At 51.5% G+C, this 26,084-nt stretch overlaps 9 protein-coding genes across 9 annotated transcripts; 4 read left to right on the top strand and 5 right to left on the bottom strand.

Annotated features, from left to right (window-relative positions):
- Positions 1-108: 108 nt before the first annotated feature.
- J4E82_001017 (uncharacterized protein) lies at positions 109-2,505 on the top strand (the record flags this gene model as incomplete). The annotated part of the gene is made up of 1 exon (XM_051727335.1): positions 109-2,505. One exon carries the CDS (start codon positions 109-111, stop codon positions 2,503-2,505), a length of 2,397 nt encoding a protein of 798 aa, XP_051593142.1.
- Positions 2,506-2,787: 282 nt separating this feature from the next.
- J4E82_001016 (uncharacterized protein) lies at positions 2,788-3,496 on the bottom strand (the record flags this gene model as incomplete). Its single annotated transcript, XM_051727334.1, has 2 exons — positions 2,788-3,449; positions 3,490-3,496. The coding sequence occupies 2 exons, from the start codon at positions 3,494-3,496 to the stop codon at positions 2,788-2,790; spliced, it is 669 nt and encodes a 222-aa protein (XP_051593141.1).
- A 2,248-nt stretch (positions 3,497-5,744) lies between these two features.
- On the top strand, positions 5,745-6,431 carry J4E82_001015 (uncharacterized protein; the record flags this gene model as incomplete). Its single annotated transcript, XM_051727333.1, has 1 exon — positions 5,745-6,431. The coding sequence occupies one exon, from the start codon at positions 5,745-5,747 to the stop codon at positions 6,429-6,431; it is 687 nt and encodes a 228-aa protein (XP_051593140.1).
- Positions 6,432-6,604: 173 nt separating this feature from the next.
- Positions 6,605-7,666, bottom strand: J4E82_001014 (uncharacterized protein; the record flags this gene model as incomplete). The annotated part of the gene is made up of 1 exon (XM_051727332.1): positions 6,605-7,666. The coding sequence occupies one exon, from the start codon at positions 7,664-7,666 to the stop codon at positions 6,605-6,607; it is 1,062 nt and encodes a 353-aa protein (XP_051593139.1).
- Positions 7,667-8,759: 1,093 nt separating this feature from the next.
- On the top strand, positions 8,760-10,900 carry J4E82_001013 (uncharacterized protein; the record flags this gene model as incomplete). Its single annotated transcript, XM_051727331.1, has 3 exons — positions 8,760-8,792; positions 8,844-9,048; positions 9,102-10,900. 3 exons carry the CDS (start codon positions 8,760-8,762, stop codon positions 10,898-10,900), a joined length of 2,037 nt encoding a protein of 678 aa, XP_051593138.1.
- A 605-nt stretch (positions 10,901-11,505) lies between these two features.
- On the top strand, positions 11,506-12,010 carry J4E82_001012 (uncharacterized protein; the record flags this gene model as incomplete). Its single annotated transcript, XM_051727330.1, has 3 exons — positions 11,506-11,511; positions 11,573-11,852; positions 11,961-12,010. 3 exons carry the CDS (start codon positions 11,506-11,508, stop codon positions 12,008-12,010), a joined length of 336 nt encoding a protein of 111 aa, XP_051593137.1.
- Positions 12,011-12,990: 980 nt separating this feature from the next.
- J4E82_001011 (uncharacterized protein) lies at positions 12,991-15,946 on the bottom strand (the record flags this gene model as incomplete). Its single annotated transcript, XM_051727329.1, has 7 exons — positions 12,991-13,152; positions 13,202-13,348; positions 13,399-13,944; positions 13,979-14,468; positions 14,525-15,062; positions 15,109-15,743; positions 15,813-15,946. 7 exons carry the CDS (start codon positions 15,944-15,946, stop codon positions 12,991-12,993), a joined length of 2,652 nt encoding a protein of 883 aa, XP_051593136.1.
- Positions 15,947-18,696: 2,750 nt separating this feature from the next.
- J4E82_001010 (uncharacterized protein) lies at positions 18,697-19,841 on the bottom strand (the record flags this gene model as incomplete). Its single annotated transcript, XM_051727328.1, has 4 exons — positions 18,697-18,886; positions 18,938-19,265; positions 19,321-19,499; positions 19,588-19,841. The coding sequence occupies 4 exons, from the start codon at positions 19,839-19,841 to the stop codon at positions 18,697-18,699; spliced, it is 951 nt and encodes a 316-aa protein (XP_051593135.1).
- Positions 19,842-23,142: 3,301 nt separating this feature from the next.
- J4E82_001009 (uncharacterized protein) lies at positions 23,143-25,929 on the bottom strand (the record flags this gene model as incomplete). The annotated part of the gene is made up of 3 exons (XM_051727327.1): positions 23,143-23,322; positions 23,379-25,092; positions 25,142-25,929. 3 exons carry the CDS (start codon positions 25,927-25,929, stop codon positions 23,143-23,145), a joined length of 2,682 nt encoding a protein of 893 aa, XP_051593134.1.
- Positions 25,930-26,084: the final 155 nt, after the last annotated feature.

Below are 26,084 nucleotides of genomic sequence, written 5' to 3'. Positions count from 1 at the left end.
CGCCAGCCCCTCCAAGCACTTCCCCCGCCGTCGGCCAACGTCGTCAACACACGCTACGCCCACCTCCAACGGCCCGTCACCACCAGAAGCGCCAATGGAGCCGCAGCCATGGAGGCGCAGGGATACGGCCAGGAAGACACGCAGGACGCTGCTTCCGTCGGCTCTGCGCTGAGCGAGCTCGAAGACGATGCCGAGGACGAATTCGAGAAGCGCATGATCCAGAATGCACGCGACGAGCGGCGGCTGAACCAGGCGCTGGGGGGCAGACCTCAGGCTTTCAAGAAGGCGCGGACCCATCCCCGTGTCGGACTGACGCTGGACAACCTGGAAAGGAACAGCGCGGCAGCTGCTGGAGCGGATGCGCAGGTCAAATTCCAGAGTCCGCCGAGCAGCAGCGGGAGCACGAGGAGCGATCCGGCTCTACGTGCGCCAGCGACATGGGGGAGGAAAGGCCGGACCAACAGGAGCTGGATGCGGACCATCACTTATGAAGAGGAACAAGGGCAGCAGCAACCACAGACGCCAGTCCCGGCCGACGACAGCATCCACGATCACTTTGACCAGCAAGACGCCAGCCTGCCACACCGCTCCGTGCCAGACAGCCCCCTCTCGCACAAGGGCACCCCACGCAACGACGAGTCGCAAGAGTGGGACCTCACCTTCGAGCTCAACGAAGCCTCCATGATCGCATCCACGCCCTACATACCACGAAACACGGTGCTGGACGATATACGGCAGAGGGAGGCCGAGAGCGTCAGGGAGCAGGCGACGCAGCCCTCTCAACCCTCTCAGTCGCCCAAGAGGAGACTGCGTGCGCGAACCCACTCGTGGCAGTCCATTGGCAAGGCGCAGCCGGTTACGGGCATCGGCAACCAAGACTCGCCCGTGGCTATGTACAGGAGCGTTGAGAGCATAGCTACAGTAGATCGCGACGTAGTTGCCACGCCTCAGGTTGTCCCCCCGAGACGCATACCGAGCCGAAGAGAAGATTCGCAGGATTTACTGCGACGGCTAGCGAGAGTATCCAACACTCCAAGCCCGAGACAGGCAGCACCTTCGAGACCAGAATCGGCGCCTCCAGCACAACTGAACACTTCCTCGCAGACGGTGGCGACAGACACGGCGCAATCAGAGGCTCAATCGGCTTCTGTGGAAAAGGTGCCTGTTCCTGCCCAGACGCCCAATGAGGCAGCTGCGCCCTCGACCGTTCAGCAGGAGCAAGACAAACCAAAGGAAGCTGAACGGTCGTCAGAGCCAGCGCCAGCACCAGAGGCTACAGGAGATGATGCCCGTAGTGTAGATGCTACACCCATGCCCAAAGAGCGACCTGTCTTGAATCCCAAGACACCAGTGGTGACTGGTGCTTGGGTCGATACACCAGGCCCACGTACTGTACAGAGACCTGGCGTGACGTCGAGGTCACGCTCACGTTCGCCTAGAAAAGCCAGTCCGCCCAGGCAGAGACCATCTGAAAAAGGCCCGGCCCCCGTTGCGGAGGAGCCATCTGAAGCCGCCGCTATAGAGCCCCTTCGTCCACACCTTCCCAAGTCTGCCTTACAATCCCTTGTCGACGAAGCGAAATCCAAGGTCAGGCGACCGTCGGTGGACTATGGCGACTCAACTATCAACTCTCTGGAAGACCTCATCACTCCATCTGCCGAAAGCCCAATGGAAGAAGATACGCTTCAAGGCCTTCAACTACCAACTGAGACTCCCCGCAATGAAGCAGAACGACAGCGACAACAGGAATTGTTACATCTCCACCGCATGAACGACCGCCTCCGTGCAGCGCGAACCAGCATCCGCGATGCAAGTCGTGGCATGAAACGCGTCGAAGACCAAGTAGAGCATGTGGAAGAAGGGGAGAATGGCGAGAAGGTCAAAGTGATTAGCCGCACATGCCCTTGCGCGATTGATGGCCATATTCAGACTTTCTCAATGTGGAAATGGTCCAAGGGTCTGTTTTGGGAACAACGATTGAAGATCCTGCGACAAGCGTCAGGCAGTCCTTGGAGAATATGGGGCGGGCTTACAGGCTTGAGCATTTGCTTGATACTTCTTTTCACTTGGTGGATGAGTGAAGAGATCGCTTGGTATGTACCTGGGCGTCTGCCCCTCTTGCGTCAAAGAAAACTTACTGACCTACTCCACAGTGAAATGTACTGCCAGCCCATGTACGCTTACTCGTCGCCTTACCCATTCAGCGTCAACGTAAATGCTCCCAAATACCCCTTTGTTATTCCAACCCTTATCTACCGGACCTTCATCCAAAGTTGGTGGGTTCCAATATCTTCCTTCTTCTCATGGATTGGCGCTACAATGTGGGCATGTTTCTTTGGTTTCGAAGAAGCGCATCTTGTCAACCACAGCGCCAGCCAGACCATAACAAGTACAAATACTATAAAAGAAAACCGCTGGATTAGTGAAGAAGCGGCCAAACTTTTAGAAGAGAAGGGCTGGGATCATAGCATGTTTGAAGATGAAATTTTGCCAGGAGGCCGATGAGCATAGAGAAGCGTCCGGCCGTTGTTGTCATTCATTATTTTCTTTTGTGGCATTGGTTCAGCGAGGCGTTTTGTTTGTCAAGGGTCTGGATCGGGAACAGGAGTTGCATACGCCATGATTGTATCACTATGGTAGCGTGTTGGATATCAAGGCGAGCGACAAGGATCTGGTTGGCTTATCCACAGGTCATTGATTGACTGCCGAAGAAATGAAATTATAACATATCCCACCCTTGGTTTCAACATGATCTAGCGAAAATGAAAAGAAACTTTATGAACACCATCACCCGAAGAGTCTCCTTACGATTCCGCGCTGGTCTTCCCTGTCTCCTTGGGAAATCCCGTTTCCCACGCCTCGGCTTTCGGTCGCTAACTGGTTGTTCTGTTGTAGCCTCCCGTGCAGCTCTTGGGCCTCTTCTTGTTCCTCCTTCAACTCTCGCTGCAGCTTTTCTTCGCGTGCCTTCGCCTCAGCCATGAGGACCGAGCCCGCGCTCGTGTCTTCGGGTGCGCGTTCGCGGTCTTTGAGTTCCAGCTCTAACAACAAAGGGGGAGCACGATGCTTGCTCAGTAGCGACGTGATGATCGCTCTACTTGAGCAGTCTACCCCAATATATCGCCCGTAGTCAGAGCCTTTATCCAGCATGTCCTTCCAAACGACGGGATCGTCCCCTTGTCTGAATTCCTTCTGTCGTCGTTCGGCTTCGATCGTTGGTGAACCGTGTGGCAACGTGTCCCAAAGCGTTGATACAATCGCCAGGTGAGAGTAGAAATGCTCACCACATATAGATTGCAGCAGGTGGAGGTTCAGTCGCAACGTTCCGGTCAGACGACGTTCCTGTATAGGGTGAAGGTAGACTACACCTGCAATGTGGTGCTGATTCTGACGAAGAAACTCCACGATTTCAGAAAGGATCTCTAATCCTAGTCTGATCGTATCGTCAAAACCTGGTGTGTCAATAAGATCGACCGAATGGTTTTGACTCACATCGCATTTCCATGCACGACAAATCCTGGTTTCTGGATGGGGTCAAAGGTGTAACTAAAGATTAAGTATGAGATTTTACCAGACGTTACATCGTGCCCAATGACTACAGGTGAGCCTGTGACTGTGGCAATGAACAAGGACTTTCCAGCTCCTGTCGGTCCCAGTACTAGGATGCCAGTCTTCTCTCTAGAAAGAAGGGTTAGTTCTCTACAGGCCTCGAATCAATCATGTTTGCAGACCAGGAATTCTTACCGAGATTTGGTAACGGCATTGTCGTGACGGGCCATCTGCTACATGCAGAGTGATGTGCGTTGTCCGGGTCGGCACGTCACAGGTCATAGATCCAAGTGAAGGTGTCCTGATAAAATTGTAAATAACTCTGTGGTCGTCGATACTTTCATTCAATGCTCCATCGCAAGCTACCAAACAGCGTCTTCCAGGCCTAAGACCATGAGCAGCCATCCTCTCATTGCAGTTATTGGGGTGAATGGCGCTGGAAAATCGACATTCATCAACGTCGCATCCGGCAGGAATGATCTTGGAGTGGGACATGGTATTGAAGCATGTAGATAATGCACCACCAATAGTTGTGCCACTCACTAGCTGACAGGCATCTAGGCACGCAGGACATAACACCGAAATCTGTTTTAGTCGACAATGCATGGGTTAATCTTATCGACACACCAGGCTGGGACGACACATACCGTACTGACACAGATATACTCACTCTTATAGGAGATTATGTGGGGAGGACGTTTAGCGCCGGTCAGCTGTTGCAGGGCGTGATTCTCCTTCAGTCGGTGGATGGCATACGCGTATACAGAACCGAACGCAGGCGGAACAGATTATACGAGAGAATCTGTGGAATGGACGTGTATCGTAGTATCGTGGTTGCTACCACGATGTGGAGTACCGTGGTTGACCAAGCCGCTGCTGACCAACACGTTCAGCAAAGGATTGAATCACCAGAGTTTTGGGATTCTATGGTCCAAGGCGGTCCTTTCGCAACAAGCCCGCCCCTTTCAGCTCCAAACAGAGCTTGTGGGCAACGGTTACTACCTTTCGACTACGTCAGTCGGGATACAACTCATCACAGATATCAAGGCCATGATATTTAGAGACACGAGCCGTATAACGGAGCTGGAAGAGGATCTTCGGAGGACTGCTGCAGACAATGCTGCCATGAGAGCTAGGCTGGAGGGAGATCTTAACGATCTCATCGAGAAGCTGAAAAAGGCGGAAGATGATATCGAGAGACTCAAGCAACGAAGGGTGAGTTTTGCACGGATCTCTCTGTCTACCTACTGACGTTGTCCAGAGATGTGTGATCTTGTAAATCACGATCGATCGATCATGGCGCCTTTAGCTCAAGATACTACTCGTGTCTCTTCTAGATTCTATATCGAACCCGTGCTTTGATGGGTGGGATAATTGTATAGTTTCTGGTGATTTGCTGGAGCGTTCCGAATGCAAGGGCGTGCACTTCCGTGGTATCGTGAGCAGCGCTACTCCGAGGCACATGATGCTGTGCGCTCTTTCCAGACCTTGCCTTCTTTCAGCTCCAAGCTATACAAGCCGCCATGTGTAGATTGCTCAGCCAGAGTTTAATGATGAGCGACAGACGCCAAACTTCAGGCCCGTGTGGACACACCATCGCGCCGCTACCCCAGTCTATTGGCGCGCGCCCCTCGCTTCTAGGCAAGCTTACTTCTGCATCTGGCATGGTGTCGCGGACTCCAAACATGTGCTACCCCAGACATCCTTGCAACAACCCATCTGAAACATGCTGATTGGTTTCAAGCACCGCCCGCCAATCCTCCCACAAACCCAACCATAGATAGGCTTTTGATCTGGGATGTCGTTCGCAGGATTAGGGCCGGACTTGGAACGCGTACCTTGTGGGTTTACGGTGTCTCAGTGTGCGGCGGCTTGTGGGGGCTTGACATGATGGTTAAAAGGCGGAGGGGCTCGCTGCTGCGCGAGAGCAGGTAAAAGCAACGTGAATCAAGTCTAACAACTTGCAGACGTCGCGGTGTAACACTATTCTTATCCTTCGAGCGCGGGCCGCACAACACTTTCATTCACTTCTTATTGACGAATACGTCGCATTCGCGCCGTAATTTGGGGTCGAACAGGATTACTACTACACAGTCTTATCGGCCGCCCCTCGCTCACGACTGTCAGCTTTGCTCTCTGGCGGACTTCTAGACATATCATACTACAGTCTTTAGCCAATCGAACGGTCGACGGCCAAAATGTTCGTCACGACTATCAAACTCTTCTCTTTCCTTGTAAACCCTGAGTTTTGGACCAGAACCGGCTTCTTCGTCGGCTACATTCTCGCCTTCCTCCTTGTTCTAGAGGTCGTCCGTCTAGCAAGCACAGATGCCAATCGCAAAGAAGTGGAGAAGATACTAGACGCGTATGCCGCGTCAAGAAACGATGTGCCTGTAAGAAGACGCCCAGAAGAAATCGAGGCGAAGAAGGTGGTGCAGGTATCTATCGACGAACTGGAGGACATGGAGAGAAGAAGTGTGGCAGCAGAGAAGGAAAGGACACAACAACTACAAGGAGCACGAGAACGGACACGTACACCTAGCCCTGCAGTGGCTCGGACGCCAGAAACCAAGCATGGTGAGGAGAAGCACAGACGTAGGGCGACGTCTACCTCTGTATCTCCCCACACCTCCTCTCAATCGTATTCAAATCCTCAGACCTCTTCCTCGAGTCCAACTCGCCGTCTAAGGAAGCGTAGCGATACGCTCAACTCCTCCAGCAGCGCAGAAGTCAGAGGTGCTGCTACACGGAGACGCAGGGAGACTTCGCCTACAGAGACTAAGACTCGGGAGTCTAGGCATGCGAGTCCGACGCTGAGATCAAGAAGTAAAGAGGCGAAGATCTTGGGTGGTTCGTTGGGGAAGATGCTTAGGAGTAGGGGATGAAGTCAAGGGAGAAGTCAAATCGCATCTCAGGCGTTTGTTCACGCGCGTCACTCATGACTTTACGAGGGATATGTAAATCTGAAATGTTTAACACTTGGGTATCTTTTTGATATCGTCTATGCCGCCCAATCGTACTGCGTTCTTCTGTGTTCAAGCTCGACGACATGTCGAGGCTAAGCACCAGCAATGTCATACATACCCCCAATCTCCCTTTCAAACACCTCGAAATCCACACCTTCGTCCTCGAACATCTTCTTCACTTTCTCCGCAGCTGCAACCTGCCTCTCTTGCGTAAAACCGCCGGGCGCATTACTTTCGTACTGGATGAGCTCGACCCACCGGAAGAACAAGCTCTCCTTGCCCATAGCCGTGAGCCGTTCTTTAAACTGTATGACCTTGTCCCTCGCTTCCGTTTCCGAGCCTTCGTCAAGCTTTGCGCATTCCCAGACAGCCCATTGTCCATTCTCTGTCTCAGGGTCGCCGACGTAAACGAAGACGCTTTTGCGGAGGTGATCAAGCGTAATGTCCTTGCGATCAAGGAGTTGCGTTGCAGCGACCATGCCAAAGAAATCCAGATCAAAGTCTGCATCCATGAGTAGGTACCCCGTCTTTTCTCTTAATCTCGACTTGTCAACCGCGGGTAGAACTCTGGTCTTGAAGAAGGGATTGTCCGCTCCGGCCCGGCCACTCCCGCCCTCGGCCTCTCCAAGCAGGTCTTTCGCTCCCCAAGACCTGCTCACTCTCACATATACTTCGTCGTCTCTGAACCCCACGTTCCACCGCCAGCTCACTGGGTTGCCTGGCTGCTCCACAAAGAAAGTGTATGGCCAGAGTGCCACGAAGCGGAACAGCAAGAAGTCCAGCATGAACATGAGCATGCGTTTTCCCACCCTCCATATCAAAGTCGCCCATGGTGTGGTGGCCCAGTATATGGTGGTTTCGTTATGGTTTCCGAGGACGGAGAGGATAATGGCCCAGTAGTGGGGTCCGATTGCGTACAGGCGCCATAGTATAAGCGCGAGGATGGTCGTGTTCAGGAGGACAGGGACGGCGAATATACGCCGTTTGAACCATGCTGGATGCACATCGACGTGTGATATGTATACAAGCGAGCGGTCAAAGGTGGAGAGGAGGGTGTCGAGTTCGGCCGGAGCTGCGGTGAAGGGCTGTGGGATGGCTTTCTTGGAGCTAGAGTTGGCGGGCTTGACCGCACGTTGCTTGGACTTCGGCGGCATTATGATAGACTAGGAAATCGCGGAAAACTACCACAGGGTTTGAACGAAGCATTGACCGAATTGCATGTGGCACACGTTATTGTTGGACATGACATAAAGTCAAGTTCCGACCTCATTACAGGGTTCCGACAAGTTTCACCGCGCCGAAAATCTGGGGTAGCTGCCATCAGCCACACACGACACCTCAGGACAACCATTGCCCACCTCACAAACGACAACTCCATTCCCCCTGGCTCGACAACAGGGGAAACATCCTAATCCGGTCCTTCATGCAAGGGCGACACCATCTTTCTTCGACTACCTCTACAGTTTCACATGCAACTTCTATTTCAGGATAAAAGCACAATCGGTCTTTTATTCTGCAAAACACCCGATACACGCATCATCCACCACCGTGCCCCAGATAGTGGTCCGTTTTGGGTTCATCTGGTCGGAGCTCGTTTGACGTTTTCGCCGATCCTCCACTCAGGAAGGGACTGTTGCAGATCTCCGGCATCACTGAGGAGACCCGGTACTACCATCAGCCTTCGATAACGTCAACATAGAGGCGCCTTATTGAGGCACAGCAGACTACACTGAGACTCAGGCAATGCTCTTATTCAAGAATAGCATGTCTTACATACTGCAAGATGTGGCAGCTCCTGGACACCATAGACAGGAGGCCCGACGAGAAAAAGCATACTATGCGTTGAGAATAGCAAAGTGTTAGATCAGCGGAATGATCGCTCGCGTACCACGGGTGCGGTAAGTATCCACTCTCCGAAGAAGCCGGCACCCCGATTTAGTGAAGGCGTTGTGCTGCCCACATCTAAGCACGGCTGCGGATAGGCCGCGCACACCATATGGAACCATTGCCCATCCAATTAGAAGCAGACATGGAATCTTGACTGCATACTCGTCATCTGGTTTGCTTATCTGGGCCTACTGGTGCCCTGCCCTAAGCGATGCATACTATCGTCTAGACCGCAGCAGTCGAGTGGTCGTAGAACCTGATATACACCACCTCTTTCCCGCCTCCAACGTGGAGCTTTTTGGTCCTCTCCAACCTCCTCTGCAGCAAACGTTTCATACGTCGAACATCAAACAGGCAAAGATGTCTTCGCAGCAAGGAACCCAGGGTCCTCCAGTGAGTGATGTCAACTTCAGCCACCTGCTACGCATAACTAACCATACCCAGGCTGGAGCATCTGGGCAAGCTGGACGAGGCCCCCCGTATGCACCTCTGAATGCCGGCTTGGGTGGAACACCTATGATCGTGCCTGATGTGCCTGTCTCAGTCGTTTTACTTATCCTATACCTCATGTTTGGTATCATCCACATCAAGATTCTGAAGGGCAACAAGGGTCGCGGGCATAAGTTCATATTCAATGGCGCTATTCTTGGTATACTCCCACCACACCCTCCGATTGGTATGGCGGCGACTAACATGCCGCAGGTCTCTGCAAGATTCGAGTCATTACAATGTCCTTGCGGATAGCATGGTCCAACTATCCTAGGAATGTCGGTCTTGCTATCGCAGCGAACATCTTCGTCTACATCGGTACCATCATCTTGTACGGTGTGAACTGGTTCTTCGTCCAACGCGTTGTCCGCGCCCAACACGCACGTCTAGGATGGTCAACACCGTACCGCATCTTCCACAGAGGCGGGCTTGTCGTGCTGGTAGCTACACTGCTCATGCTCATTGTCAGCCAGATATGGCAGTTCTTTACGCGCAACCAAAGTAAACTCGATGCCTTCCACGTTTTGTTCGTCATTGCGCAGACGTATTTCACCATATTCTGCGTCGCACCAGCTATTCTCGTCGGCGTCTCTCTCCTCATCCCACGAACAGAAATTGACAAGTTTGGTGCTGGCCGACTGAGATATAACATCACCATCCTACTCATCTCGGTGTCCCTCCTCTCGATTGGACAGATATTCAGATGCGTATTGGCTTGGATTCCTGCAATCCCATTGGTCGATGTCCAGCGCGGCATTGTCGAGTTACCATGGTACTTGAGCAAGGGAAGCTTCTACTGCTTCAACTTTGTTACTGAGATCCTCGTCATCATCATGTTCGCTGTAGTCCGTGTCGACCTACGTTTCTATGTGCCAAACGGAGCAAGAAAGTCAGGCGACTATTCTAGAAGTCGTATCGACCTGCACGACGAGAACGAGAAGAATCTACCTCTCCCAGCGCCCGTACTTCCTATTTCAATGCTGCAACCGAACGACTCAAACCAGACATTGCACAGATATCAGTCCTCAGTGTTCGAGGATACACAGACACTAGCTGATTCGCTGCAATACCCTCACTCTACACTAGAAGTGGATGACAAGACAGGCAGCTGGAAAGTCAAGCGCCTCTCGGGCGATTCTTCGAGAAGTCGGCATACCACCATTTCATTCGCGACCTCCTCTAAATCGACGCTAAACGACAAGACTCCGCGCGCCGAAGCCAACGTGCCTCCAGTTCCTGAGCTTCCTGCCGAGTGGCCATTGCCAGCTTCTACCCCACCGCCGAATGCAAGCTCCGTTTTGGAGCATACAAACCCGCCCTCGCGCCGAGCTACACCACAACGAGAGACCTACGAACTTGAGCATCACCAGTTAAACGAGATAGACGTAGGTGATGCGGTGACCGACGCCCTAGCAAAGTTGGAGATGAATAGTGAAAGACCAAAATCTAGCCTTGCGACACCACCTCCAAGATCACATCGAAAGTCTCCAGTTCAGGTTTATACGCCGACTCTACCCTCTACAAACGATGGTCGCTCACCGTCTCGAAATGCCCGCAAGCGAGTTACCTTTCCACAGAAAGAGGTCATTCGCAGTCGCGCGAATAGCGCTAACTCTCAGGGGGGTCGAAGAACCCCTGCTGTCGAAAAGATACCCGAAATTCCAATTCAAAGGCCTACGGAGTCGTCGATCAGACCTCCTCACCGCCCCAGTCCGGCAAGAAGTCCTAGTCTGGAGATTATCTCACTACTCAACCACATGAGTAGCGATTCTACTCGAATCGTAGACGCATCGCTCCAGCGAACACGTGCTGCCTCAGTCGCAGGATCAGAGGAACCCAAGACGCCCAAGACTCCTATCACCCCTGTCACACCCGCTTCCTACATGATGACACGACAGACAAGTTCAAAGTACAGTACTGATAATAGCTCGACGAGCTCCGATGCAAGAGAGCGAGAATTGGCGAGGGAGGAATTCCGTCGTTTCAGCTCAGAAACGCCGCTCAGGTACTGATGCAGCGGTGCCCACGAAATCATGACTTTCATTAATCTCTAATGGTTATCCATTGTATATCGACACTTGACTGGTGCCCCTAGCAATTTGTACCTATGGTGCGCTACGCATACAGTGGTCCATACACCGTTCCCTATCGAACGTTTTCCTTCTTGTACATACCTACAACTCAGATCTGAGAATTTCCTATCCAAGTCTCTTAGGCGTCTAGTTTTATACAATCAAATTCCCATTACCTGTTGCCTAAGCGGCACGGCGTGATTCTCATATCCGCTCCGGTTCTTTGTCTCCACCTCACATTTCAGGCAACAACATTCTTGCAGCCACTATTCGTTCGTGACAGTAAATTCAATCTGGAAGTGCACGAAAGCACTGAAGGATGAAAATGATGCGTGGATCTACATGCCACTACAAGCGGAGCGGGATGCATCTGTACATCCGTTGCGTACAATCGAAGTTTTATAAAGTGCTTGAAGACAATGACCAATATTTCGAACCACCAACAACCCCACGAACTTTGACCATAATCCAAATCTCCCAATATCACCAAAATGTGCCCAACCAAGACTCCCATCCGCGTCGGCGTCCTCTACGAAGAAACTCAAATGACCGTGGGTGTCTCTGTTGCAGAGGTACCAGAGATATACACTGACTTTGTACATCCATATCTAGGACCTTGCGGGCCTTGACCTCCTCGGCAACTTGACTCCCCAAACCATCAATCTGATCGCAGCTATGAATCCGCAGTTCGCTTCCATGGTGCCCCATGCCATCCCCATGGACTTTCTCTATATTTCTTCCTCCATGGATTCCGCCCATGTCACACCAGACATGTACGTGCGTCCCACGCACACCTATGCGACTGCTCCACGCGATCTCGATATCCTGCTCCTCGGTGGCCCAAACCCAGCTACTGTCAAAGAAGAGAGCCTGTCGTTCTTGAAGGAGGCAAGTAAGCAGACCAAAGTCATCTTAACGACATGTACGGGAGCCATGGTAAGTTGTGCCTATACGAAATGCATGTGAGACATACACTGACTTCGTATTTTCAAATCTGCAGTGGTTGGCAAGGAGTGGGGTGTTGCAGGGGAAGAAGGCTACTACAAATAGGGTCATGTTGGACGTGGCGAGCAAGATGTTTCCGGGTACGGAGTGGGTAGATCGCAGGTGGGTCGTTGATAGGGGTTGCTTCAATGGTGCGGAGATTTGGACCGCCGGTGGTGCTGGGTGTGGTGAGTCCTCCCAAAATGTGAATCTGATAGAGCTTGTACTAACTACGATGTGGGTATTGACATGTTCATCGAGTACACGTACCAGAACTTCGATAAGAAAATGGTCGAGTTTGGATGTGTCGGATTGGATTTCGATTACGAGGGGCGTTCCGAGTTTTACAAGGGAAAGCTGCCTGACATGACCATGTCTTAGTTCTGTAGAGGAACTAGAACTTCGTTATTCGGAGAAGTCGTGGGAAAGTTAGAGGCTCAAAGCGTACACGACATGGGACGTCAAGCTCATATGAAGTCTATGGCGCTCTCCTCCAGAGAATGAACTGGCGCAAGTAGGTTTCTTACTTGTCTTACTCTTAACTCTACAATATCTGCCATATAAAATGCTGCCCTCTCTTTCCCATGTCCCACTGTGAAGTCAAGATTCAGGTAACGGCGCCATCGGCTTACCTTTATTTTTGGGAAGGACAGAATGCATGCATGTTCATACACCAAACACTTGCTCCTTTTTGAAGATCGAAAACGGATTGTTAATGCAAAGATAAGAGGACATGAAATTTGACAGAGTCTGACAACCTGTAAATGCACTAGCACCAACACATTCTCACTTTCGTTCCTCTTCTGACGTGTGCTCATGATAGACTTGGCTAGTTGCGATTAAGCTGATCGTCACTATTCTCCTTGCAAGCGATTATGAAGATATCAGCACAGACGCGTTCACACTACAACACATTCGACTTCATTAACATTCTCGATTTTCCCATGCTATGTACTTGGTATACGAGCGTGCAATATCCATGTACATGTAGTCGTACAAGGAGTTCCAACTCAAAATAGGCACCGCGTCTCCTTTTCCTACAAACATTACTTCGGTGCCGTGACCACGCCTTCGTACTCTCGACTCGCTATGTAATCCAGGGTACGCTGAAAGTGTTTCCTTGGGTTCTCAAGCGAAGAAGCATTCTCGTTGGATTGTAAGTTTGAGTGGATGAGCTCGATGAGGCCGTTGAGGTACTTCGTTGTGACCTGCTCGTTGTTAGTGACATTCATATGAAAGGAGAAGAGTGCAACTTACAGCGTCGTTCTCTTGGTCGAAGTAGTAGACATATCTGTTGAGTATCTCAACAAACAGCTCAACAGAGACCGCAGCGTCCATGCATGCATCGGCCACGCGGAGAGCACGCTGTAAGCACTCAAGCACACGCTTGCCATCGCGATAGAGCTATACTTGTCAGTATCAATCTTGTCAAGAGTAGAATTGATTTCGCTCACGTTCTTTGGATCCTCTTCGCCCAACGCCCTAATCTCAGTCGCCCACCACAGGTGACTTGCAAGGTATACCGCACGACATTGATCTGGCTTCTTGAGTAGCTTGCTTCCATGCAACGCGCACTTTGTAATCAAGGTATCGTAGTTCTCCTTGCCAAAGTTCCTCGTTGTATGGAGGCCACTCGCAATGACGCACACGGCCTGAAACTGCGCTCTTGAATCGCTAATCGCTTCCTCATATATTGTAAATGCTTGCGCGAAGAACTCGTACGCGACCTCCTCGAAACCGTTTTGATCTGCTACTTGACCGCAGGCGATGAAGAGGCGGAGCGAGAGATCTGCGGAGCCTGTAACGCGGGTGTACAGCGTCGATAGAGTGTTGTGCATGAACTTGTAAAGAGCTGATGACTGCGATTGCCAGTTGTCTTCGAAGTGTTCGCGCTTCTTGTATTGACGTGCGAGCTTGAGTGATGCTGTGATAATGGCCGGGGATGTGTATTTGACACGCTCGTTGCCTTCGGCAAAAGACTTGCGCGCAGCTTGGAGGAGCTGAGAGAGCTGTTAGTGTGCATCTTGGTTGAACATTAATTATACTCGCCTTGAATTGGGTATCGTTGTCCTTGCCACGGATGAGATGTACTATCCGCGCTAGCCATCCTTGCTCTTCTATTGTCTCCTCTGTCTCCTGTGCTCGTCTTTGAATTGGTCCACCTGGGTATCCTTGGGCTTGTTGGATGCCTTCACGAATGAGGACCTTGAGAATCTCCAGCACACTTTCGAGGTTCTCTACAGATGCAATGAAGGTCTGATTCCGCATCAGACTCCTTGCAACTTCGCCAGCAACTGCTCTCCGAGTCGGGTACGGTTGTGAATGTAGAAGAGGGATGAAGTTCGGTAACGCGAGCGCGGTGAAGAGAGAGATGTAGGTCTTGATCGGCGAAAGGAGGAGGCTGAGGATCTGGCTTTGGGTGGCTTGTGAGTGTAAGTCGGCGCTGTTTTGGTATTCGGCGACCTTTTGGTTTGCAAAGGTAAGGACCTGGTCAATGTAATCGAGTCTTTCGGGATAGATGTTTCTAGTAGAATTAGCACAATCGTCGTCATCATCATCATAAATATTTGTAAAACATACAAGGCGAGGTTTGCCAGCGACACCAGTAATCCGATTGTGTCCTGTATTGGCAACCGCTGCATCTTAACCAGCGTCTGTACCTGTTCGTGAAAGATCTCGAACAGTTTGACGTTGTTGGGTATACCGCGCCTCTTCTCGATGTCACCATCTGTCTCGGTCGCTTGGTTTTCTTCAGTCTCAGCAGAGGTATCCGTTGGTTTGGGTGGTTCTTCGGAAGCCTCTTCTGTGCTTGGTTCCGTCTCCGAAGTCTCTGGTGCGTCTCCGTTCTGCTGCGCTGGCGCTGGCTCTGGTTCGGCCGCCTTCTTCTCCTTTGCTATCCGCATTTGTTCCATGAGCTGTGCTATCGACTCTTCTTCCGTCTTCTTGCGCTGTTCTGGGCTTTCGGACTCGGCTTCTCTTTGCGCATACGACGACAATCGGTCCATGAGGCCCACGACAATGGCTTTAACATTTACATGTGGGTTCAAGCGCGCAACGGCAGAGAGGAACTGATCGAGCGTGTGTAGGTGGAATTCGTCAGGGAAAACCTGTGTGACAACTGCTGCATGTTAGCGGTCTCCGGGTGTCCACAGTTTGTGACATACCCTCCAGTAGGTATTCTTGCGCTAGAACATCCCGACATTGTACAATCTGCTCTAGCAACGGGTTCAAGATCTTCTTGTAGTTCTCCAAGTCAACCAATTGGCTGAGTCTGACCAGGTTACTTCCCACGAGAAGTTGCAGTTCCTGTCGCTCTTTGGTACGCTGTTCGCGCTCTCTCGAATGTCCCTGATGTTGTAGTCGCACCCACAGCTTGTTCATCTCGACGAAGTTTGTCAAGATGAAGCTGATGGAGTCCTGGAGATTGCCCTCGGGCCCCTCGCTGTCGCCAGATGGAAGGCAGTCGCGTGCTTGACCCGCAAGGTAGTACCGCAAAAACAGACCACGGATAGGGTGTTGGACTCCGCGACTCATCTCCATCATATCCTTCATAATCTCCTTGACGGGCGCATCCTCAATAGCCATGTAGACGGTCCCGACGGTGACCATGAGGTACAGGCGGGGGATGATATTTCCGGCATACTGGACGAGTTCGTAGAGATCGGCGAGGTGATTTACGGGGTGGTTCTCGCGGAGGTAGACGGCGAGATGGCGCAGGGCATCGAAGACGGCCATGTAGAGCTCGTAGTACTGCTTCGGGCCGAGGCTGCTGGTCCGAAGTTCGGAGACAAGTGTCGAGCTGTGCATTGGAGTCATTAGCACTGCAGCGCATAGCCAGAACAGCCCTCATATCACGTCACACGCGTACCTGCACTTGAGCGCATCCATCAACTTGCCCGGCGTCTCGAGACACCGCCGCATGAGCATCGTCTGCTGGCGCACCACGGCGAGGGCATCTTCGAGCAGACGAGCTTGGTCTTCTACGGGGGGCGGCGACGCCATTGTGTGCGAGAGAAGCGGATCGTCCGGGGTTGTGGAGAGCTGGTCGTGGTGGATAGGCACCGCCGCCTTGGGCGTAACCGTTCGCCAAGCCAGCAGGGATGGGAGCTTCCCCTTCGAGCTGCGTCATCACTAGTCTAGCCATCACTCTTCCATTTCAAAACTTGCGCTTGTTCATGAATCTATTATCTAATCTAATTGTACATGTGTGCTCGTCTCGCAGACGCGTCTAGTCATCATACTTCCAATCCTCGCCATCATATGATGGCTTCCAACCATTACTCGTATATATCGTAAAACACAGTAGAAGAAAAGAACAGGCGGATCGGACCAGTCCACCGCCCAAGCGAGAGAAGAGAATGAAGGCTCCATTCAACGCACCTCGGGATAATGCCTTCCTCTGGGGTGTGAGAGAACAAGCTCGTGAAGCCGGCTACGGGGCCGCCGTGACCACTGCGGCAGCCTCGAACGTTTTGATGCGGTAGTGGGTGTGCCACATGCCATCGTCATAGTACTCGGTAGGACCATCGCCCTTCGATATTGTGACGGTAACGAATATTGGCTTCGGCGTCTCGATTGGTGTCGAGATGCTACTAGAGAACGAGCTTGAGATGGTTGATGTTGCGATGGATGTTGATGAAGGTACCGACGGACTGGGAGTTGATGAAGATCCTCCCGGAGTCGACGTCGACGTCGTTGTTGGAGCGGGTGTTGACGAAGACGAAGACTTCGATGCGCTGCTCGAGCTGCAGCTGGTTGTCGGTGCTGGCGCCGGCTGAGGCTTGATGACGGTCGCAGTAACTTCCTGAGTGACTGTTGCTCCCGGACCGACGACTTCGACGGTCTTTGTCGTCTCAATCACCGAAGTGGCTATCGCAGGTGCTGGGGTTGATGAATCTCCACCAACATTGACAACCGAATAGCTCTTATCGCGTCGACCAACATCGCGCGGTTTTGGTGAGTCAAAAGGCCGACCAGTAACCAGTGTGGAGAAAAGAGCGGCCAGAGCCAGAGTTCGGGGGTTGAGAAGCATGGTCTTGAAAGTATCAAAGAGGCTTATTGACTGTCCGGCGCCGTTGATAGTCGTGTACACGTGTTGAGCACGGGTTCGGTGTTGGTATGCGCTGGCAGAGAACAGAGTGGAAACTGCGATGTAGGTATCCGTTTATTAGATCCATAGTAGCTGCCGTTGTGTTGCGTAATTTCTCGAAGGCTGGAAATGTGGTGGTTGGGTGATGGCTGGTAACGCACGGGCCACATTTGACGCGAGGTGGAGGCGACCGGCTGGAACCATCCAAAACCTCTACCACTAACCACATAGTTTGGAACTGTCCGCTCTATCCGAAGCATGTTGTTATCAGTCAAAATGTCGTGCCCTTACATCAGAACGCTGATGTGAGATGAAATTCTGGTATTGCAACACGAACTAACTCATCGCCTCTCAACACCCCTGTCCTGTGTGCCTCCTGGCATTTCCTGCGGCGGATGGTGCTTATAGCTCAACGGCATCTCCTGAGCATCATGTGTTCCTTGCGCTTCCAATATCGGACCACCTTGGAACTGGCTACCGTACGGATTCGCGTTCATCTCCTGGGCCTGGTACGATTGGTACTGGTGCGGTTTGTCTTGAGCCTCAACCTCAGTCCTATATGCTAGCCCGTCCACTTCATCTCGCTGACCTATCCACGGTTGCGGCGGGTTCGTCTGTGACATCTTCGGCTGTAGCACACTCGCCTGTGTCTGTGCTTGTTCGTTTATTTGTCGCGTTCGCTTCTTGCTATGCCGTCGGAACGCCCAGATAGCCAGGCCAGCGAAAAGGAGAAACAGTCCTACTCCAACCCCCACGCCTATGCCAATTGTTCTCTGCTGCGCTTTCACGGCATTGTCTTTATCAGTAGTCAGTCGGACTGGACCGTTTCAATGCTGTAAAGATGAACTTACCGAAGGCGCTTTGCGCATCGTTCTTTGCATTTTCTAGTATCCAGAATTAGGTATTCGAACGTGAGACAAGACCTCAAGATATACTAACCGTAGTTACTGTTCGGAGCAGACGTGCTGCAAATGTATTTGTTGGATGAGTCTTGTTCGCAGTTGTCAAGATTTATTGAAGTTGGGAAGGACATGATGAGGAAGTGATATCTTGATATACAAATTTGCACCAACGCATGCAAATTGATACTGTATCAAAGGGAATGTCGGTAGGCACTACCAATATTTGCAAGACGATCGAATTGTTCTACTTATATCACCGCCCGGCGATGGCATCACAAGGCTATGTCCATCCTTCTCATGGTGAGTAGCACCCGGCTAGCTCTTTCGAGTATAGCTCATAGAGTTCAAGAAACGCTCCGCGCACCGGTAGAGCTGATTGGCAAACTCTCAGAGTGCCAAGTACGCACACAGCCTCGTTAAGGTGGCCTTCAACCGGACGCCTAATGTGGCAGGAAAATCAATGTCCTCTTTGGGGTGTGCAACAATGATCACTTCCAGGATTTCTGCCTTGCACTACGGTAAAGTCGGATTTATCCCTACGCTATATCGGTTCCTCCTCTCGCGTCTTCCGAAATCCATTAACAGTGGCGACAGCGGCACAGCAACAACTCGCGAAGGTAACACAGCTGACTGCGAACTGCGTCAGATGTTCAGTCTATCATTACTCATTGTGGGATTAGGAGTACAACCTCCCTAGCTACATTCATCTGTTACCTCACAACACAAGAAAATCGAGCTCCTCCATTCATTAACCAAACTTATCAAGGCGTCTTCGCCTGTCCGTCCGCCATACTCGGTTTCGGGTTTCCCTCGAAGCTCTTTGCATGTTTCCAGCCCTCTTCCAAAGAATTTGCAAAGAGTCGTGTAGTGCCCCAGACATCGAACTGCACAGCAATTGCTCGCATACCTGACTGAATGGCCATTGGTATCTGGTCTACCCCCATCACACCACTGATCATCATTAGCTACCTTTTTCAAAATCGGAAAGGGCCATAAACTTACCCAAAGATAGGTAAATCATGCTTGGCGGCCGCAGCATTGAACTTGCCCATCGCCTCGAAGAACTTGGGATCAGGGTTTCCCTTCAAGAATCCATCGATATCCATACCAGCCTCAATCATGTAATCTCCAGGGCCGAACATGAGACCAGAGATGCCTTCTACTGCAGCAATCTCCTCGCAGTTCTCAACACCCTTGACCGATTCGATCTGCGGGATGATACAGACGTGATTGTTCGCTGTCTGCACCTGGTAGGCATCGTTGGGGTAGAGAGACTGGGTCATTCCAGGAGTGAAGGTCCAGGGACTGAATGAACGGTGGCCTTTGCCGCCTAGAAAAACGTTTTAGTATCATGGGGAAGATAAAGAGAAGAAAGGGTGACGTACCGCCAAAGTACATCTCTTTCATGAAGTCCTTGACTTCTTGGGCGGTCTCAACATGCGGGATGACGATTCCGGCACAACCTGCATCAAGTGCTGTTGTGAGGCTGATTTCGTCATTTTTTGGTACACGGCAGATGGCCATTGATTTTCCCTCCGAGTGATGCTGTGCGGCGTGGATGCAACTGTGTCGCATCGGTCAGCGGTATGCTCTCATGTATACCCCAGCCCTAAAACAATCTCATGGTTGACCATCTTAACAAGACAACTTACTCGTGTAATGTCAACCGGTTGTACATGCCATGCTCCACATCGAACCAGATGAAATCTGGCTTCGTGGATGCGATCAACTTCGTCATAAAGGTACTTGGGATGCCTTGTGCGATACCCATGAGACTCTTACTCGCATCAGCTTGAGCGTCTTTAAGCGCTTGCTTGAGATTTGCAGGTTGGGTGAGCATAGCAGCGCGGTAAGGGGCTTTGGTATGGAGCTCGGGCTGCTCGCTGTAGGGTTTGAAGTCCGCCATCATGAACGGTGTTTTGAATGTAGCAGAGATGAGCAATAATATGAGAATAATGCAGGCTCAATAAAGGTCAGGAGGAAGAGCTTTGGATGTTCCTGTAGAAGTGCTACCTTCAGTCTGGAAGGGGTACTCGAGTATTTATGTAGATTGAGTACATTTCCATATCTTTATCGTAGAAAGTAAGCGGTAGCACTGGAACGGAATGGCCACGACAGCTGCCTCGATAGAGCGTCTACTCTACTCCACTGGTAGGGTATGAAACGTGGGGCATGACGGTGGCCTCGTTTCTTAGTGCTTATTACCTAAGACATTTCGCCCTGGTCGTAGTATGCGTTAGCAACATGCTATCCTTACCCCTAACGCGTCGTTGTTACGAGATCTACGCAAGAGAGAAAGCAATTGCCCTTTCAAGAGCATACACATTGGGCAGCACATCGATATGAAACACTACAGTAGATGGCAAAGACCAACAATCAAATAATTTCTTCCTTCTACGCGAGGGGTATCAAAGCCTTCATTACTACAAGTGCTGACGCTGACTGATTTTACAAAGCTGAAATCTATGCCATCTGTATTTGGCACGACGATGATGCAGTATGACAGTGGCGAATCGGGTGCTAGAGAAGAAGAATGCACCTGGTGCCTAGACTACAGCACTTTGGATAATAGTGCTAGAGCAAGCGATAGGCTGATGCGCGAGGCTCGCAGTTTCGTGTTGCCCAGCGCTTATAGCCGTTAACTCCATACAGCGTGTAGACAAAAGGTACCACACTTCCGAACACAACGCCTTAATCTCGTGGCAACAAAATGTGCTCGGATTTAGTGAAGCCTTCACAGATGCTAACGCCGAATAAAGGTGTAAAAGTTGTCCGAAAGCCCAAATCGGTCCGGATGGTATAGAAACGGAACGTTATATCCAAGAGGTTCGTGGGGTACATGGCAGGGTTTCAATAACCTTGTGATAACGTCGAGGTACTCGAATATACTGGCGACGGATGTATTACTATCGAAGGATGTGCGCATTGACACTCTGGCGACGTTGACCGTTCAACTTGCGTGCTTGAGTATTGGCTCGGAGATCTCATCGATGTTCGGGTTGTCGACACTTTGGGAGCGCCTTTTCCCATCTCATTGATTCCCATAGGCTTCTCTTCGATATCCATACTCTTCTTCTCCATCTCTTCCGCTGCCATGATGCCCGTGTTCTTCTTCTTTTTCATACGCTTTGGTATATCCATAATGATAGCAGCGACGACGATGAGTGCCAGAAGGCCCGCGACACCACCCACAGCAATTACGGCGACTATGCTGGTGGAAAGACCACCGAGTTTGCTTTCTGGTCCGGACATTGCGATCGAAAGAAGATGCTTGGCGTTGGCTAATATGAGGTTGGTTGACGCAACAGAGCAGAATAACGATAGTAGAAGGAAGTTTGAACAACGGTCACTATAGTGAGCTAGAATAGTATATGGCCGAGCTGAATGAGGATGGAACGAGTGTGAGTGCGTTTGCAGCGCTTCGAAGACGTGGTTTCATTTCAACACCATCGCTGCGTAGCGGTCTCCTTATACAAATCGTCTCATGACCTGTCATCGATTTCTCCAAGCAAAGAAGCGAGCATAGTTCCCCATGTCGAGCGATTCTAGGCCGGCAAGCGTCCACATCGTGCCAAAACTTCAGCTGGTGGCTTTTCCATCGAGCAGATACAGCGACACTACATCTTTTCCGAAGCCAACGACGCAAGCCACGAGGCTGGGCGTCATGGGCATGTTGTTTGTCTAGTCAGCCGGCTTCGCTGTTGTGCGAGTAAAAATAGTGGATTATCCCAAGCGGTGCTGGTAGTACATGGGCTGATTTGCTCAGGGGTGCTAAGGCTGAACGCTAACGCGATGAGGTGTTTCGGGCGTGCTGGCTGTATCGAATTCAGAGCGCTTTCATCTTCACTGGCTCACTTTGTGTTCGAAGCGAGAAGTGTGTTGTGCAGCGCATCACTTAGCGGCATGCTAGACCGGTACTTGATGAATGTTGTTGCATACGTTTTGCTCACAGGCTGGGGATATCTGTTTGTTCGGTCTGGAAGTCGAATGGCGTCTTACGTGGATGTGCCGGCTGGTGCGGTGCCTGACATCAAGCACTCGAACTCATGAGGCAGCGTCAGTCGAGCCGCTGAACGGTGAACCGATGGATGAAGCCCTTTATTCAGCATAGTGAGAGGAGCTTGTCGGGGCGGCCGAGTGTTCGCTGGACTGTACGTAAGAACTAGTCACCTACTAGTGCTTCTAGCGCCTGGCTGACTCCACGTTTTTCGGTCGTAGCCGCGGCGGTTCTCGACTAGGACAGAGGCTTCGCTTCGGACAGTCACAACGTGGAGATTTGCACTGGCCTTACTCGTACGATTACCCAGCTACCATTTCAACGGGCTGCTAGCACTTTTGAGATTTATACCCCACAATCAAAACAAGCTTAAGCATCGTAGTAAAAGCATCACGAAACCTTCAAACTAACTTTCGGCTGCACACAACGAGAGATTGCTACGGAAGACATTCGTTCTAACCACCAAACCACTGTCGCAGACGACTAACCGAGAGCACAGTAGAGTCCATCGAACGTTCGAAAGCCACTAGATCGCCGATTGCTAAGATGGCTCCCGGCACTAAATATTACGACTTGCGAGTCGACAGTGCGCCATGTTCAAATACCACTCGGGATCAGTATTCCTCGATGATCCCAAAGCTCTCATAGTTTGATATATGCATTGTCAAGTAGCAGGTTCTCTTGGAAGAGCCCATTCAGACGCATTAGATCAATCAGAGTCGACACTATCTTGATGCAAGAAAATTATCAGGATGATGAGACCGGCCTTCACCACGTTCATAAACTTGCGTTCTCTTCCAATCGTCCAGGCCGGAGTCGACACCAGAGACGTCGAGAGAAACACGTTACGATATTTCAATCCTTCTTGAGGAAGTCATATCATCGCCTTGTATGTTGTCAATCTTAAGAAGCGAGGTGGTGGAGGAAGAATGCGAAACTCGAGAAAGAGAAGGGGTTGTATGCGCCATCAACACAATAAGGCATAACTAATATGGATAGTACAATATGAGACGAGATGACTAGACGTAATTGTCTAATGGTGATGGTGATGTTCACCAAAATTGACATCAATATAATACCAACATATGAAGCCGAAGCCCAGCACTACATACGAGATGGACCCCCAAACCAATGATGCAATGTTGCCATTCTTTCATTACGCCCAAAACACCATGTAAATGCAACTCTGCTATACACACATATACGTATTTCAGCCGAGCCTGTCGCTCGCGCGGTTCAGTATATCAGCCGTCTTTTTGATCGCTTTGGCAGCGGCGTCCCAGTCTTTCTTCTCGATTGCCTCGCGTGCAAAAGGGAAGACGCTGGCTTCTAGGCCGTTGTTAAGATCGGGGGCGAAGATGACGTGTTTGTATTGGTCGCGGTTGGGGAGCTATGCGTGTGTTAGTCGATGTTGGCCATGTTTGTGAAAGAATGAGTGGAACTTACACCATGAGGCCCCTTGTCATCTTTGCCCCTTGCAAGATCAAGCAAATCGGTCTCAAAACCCGCAATTCTTCCGTTATGTGCGACTCTTTGTATGGTAACACCACTGCTCTCAAAGCCACCAGTCGCATAAACTTGGTTATACCAAGTTTGTTCCCAACGCCCAAATGCCTCTGCCTTCTTCTTGAACATACTAAGGCTGTCTACCAGGGGCTGAAAAATCTCAATGTCGTACTCTCCACCACCACTCACTTTCTCGGTCCAGTCCAACAGCTTTTGGCCCTCTTCTTGCAAGGAGCGGGCATAGTCGTCAATCTTCATGGGGATGATGGGCTCTTGGGCGAGCTCGAGGATAAGGAGGACCCAGAGTTGGGTGAGCAGTGCATGGTAGGAGAAGGAGGGGTCGATGTATTTGCGCATCCAGGAGAGCGTCTCGTAGCAGCTGCGCGCGATGGGGTTTGATTGGCCTTCTTTAGTAGTGAAGCCGAAATCGAGCGAGGAGGTACCGACAATGGACTGGAAGGCGACGTAATCACTTCCGGCCCCTAGATTGCCGATCTTAGAGTCTGAGGTCTCCCAGAGTTCTTTTAAAGTCTTGTTCTCGTGGGGATCGGACAGTCGGTCGAGCACGCGCGTCCAGGCATGTTGGAAGATGGGGGAGCCGTTGGCCCAGAGTTTGTCACCTGTCACGCCCACATCGACATTGAGATAAGCAATAGCGCTATCGCGAAGGGCTTGGACGTTGGCTTCAACGTGCTCTGTGGAGCCGATTCTGTTATATTCACCAGCGTCCCATGAAGCAAACTCGATAGTGCGGAGGGGTCGCCACCCTTGAGTACGCAACTCGCCCAGTACACGAACGACTTCGAGCATAACAGCCGTGCCAGAGCCCGGGTCTGCTGCACCGAAGCACCAGGAGTCGCGGTGGTTTCCGATTACGATCTTGCTAGCGGGATCTTCGCTGCCTTTGAGAGATCCGAAAACGTTGGTAATGCGCTGTTGTTCGACCTCATCCTGGTCGTTTTGCAGGAACACCTTTGGAGAAGTCTTTGGATGACCAGAGAACCATTTGTCGCCAACATCCGGTACACCGCCAACCCACTCATCCGGCAGCTCCTCGCCTGAACCTTTGAGCGACTTGAGGAGTTTCTGCGCATCCTTCCAGGAAAGTGGTAGACTTGGGATCTTGGGTAATGCTGGGTTCTTGTCTCGCGGCATACGCTCTACCTTCTTCACACTCGGCCGTCCAGGCGTAAGAACATCTCCCATGATCATGTTTGTCTGTGCAACCGAGCCTCGTTGCACGCTGTCACCAGGTCGCCATTTGCCATCAGGCCAGGGATTTCCCTTTTTGAAGCCGTCGTCTGCTGGGTCCGAGTATACCAAGACACCGGCGACTCCAGCGTCTTGCGCATATTTGACTTTCATGGCTAGGTCTGGTTGTGTGCCGTAGTATCGGCAAAGCACGATTGCACCTTGCACGTCCACCTCGCTATCCCATAACCGCTTGAAGTCTTTCTTGTCGCAGTAGTTGACGTATATCAGAGGTCCGGTAGCGTTCCCGCTCGCGGACAGAGCGTGGTAGGCGGGCGTTTGCGCTTTGGCTGGATTGAAGACGGACGGTTCTTCGAGTTTGGCTTCCCATTTCTTCTCCGGTGGATCCACAATGGCGACTTTCCGGCCGCCCTTGTTCGCATAGTTCATGTATACGTAGTATCTGCTCAAGTCAGCGTGGGGCTCAACAATGCCTCGGACGTCTAGCATACTCATCATGGGTATATGTATCCATGTGTGCGTCCTTGAATTTGCCTTCGATCCACTGGCCCAGCACGTAACTTCCCTCGGTTCCGCCTATGTGGTCGTAGCTTGTGATATACTCGAGATTCTTCTCAATTCTCCAGCTCTCCACGCTCCCCATGGCCGTCGACCGTACCCACTCGGGGTTGAATGGGGTGCCGAATCCACCGCCCATGGGCACCACCTCGCTGACGACCAGAAAGTAGACGAGGATTATGATCAAGATGAGACCGAACAGTCGCGCAATGATGGACCATCCTGGCTTGTACTCTTCTGGTATGGTGGGTATATGGTCCGTCACAGCGCTGAAGTTGGGACGCCAGCTCGGCCAGGGTATCCGGGGCAGGTTCCAACTGGATAGTGAATGTCTGATACTGTAGAAGCGTTTCGAGAACCTCCCTCTTGATCTGTTGCGCCTCGCCCGTCCTTCTTCGACGGCCTCTGGGTCCAGGATATCCATCTCCTCCATGGTCTGGCGCAGGTCCTCGTCCTGGCTCTCCCGCACCGGACTCCCGAGATCCGAGTCGCCATCGTCGTCTACCGACTGCACTGAAGGAGCCTGGTAGTATCCATTACGCCTGCGCGGATCCGACTGGACGCGGACATCCGGGCTCAGCAGGCCTTGCCGCTCGGCATCGTCGCTGGTCTCGTTGGGTCCCAGGCGCGCAGGGACATTGCGCGACGAGGTTGCCTCGTCGTATGTGGGGATGGGCGGTGGTGATGGCTCGCGGACGTAGCCATGCTTCTCGTCGCTCATGGCGAGCTAGTGGCAGGGAGAGGGTGTCGTCGTCGTACACGTGTTGCGCGAAGTCGTGGTAGGGGATGCTCGCCCGCGGCGAATGGTCCGCGAGAGCGAATGATGGGTAACTAGGTATGCGGATGCTTCAGAGAGTAATTGGTGACATGGGCTAT

Source organism: Alternaria postmessia (assembly GCF_024291825.1).
Source record: "Alternaria postmessia strain BMP 2775 chromosome Unknown scaffold_3, whole genome shotgun sequence".
In the NCBI taxonomy this organism is placed as follows: Eukaryota; Fungi; Ascomycota; class Dothideomycetes; order Pleosporales; family Pleosporaceae; genus Alternaria; species Alternaria postmessia.
This window is presented reverse-complemented; position numbering and strand designations above follow the sequence as displayed.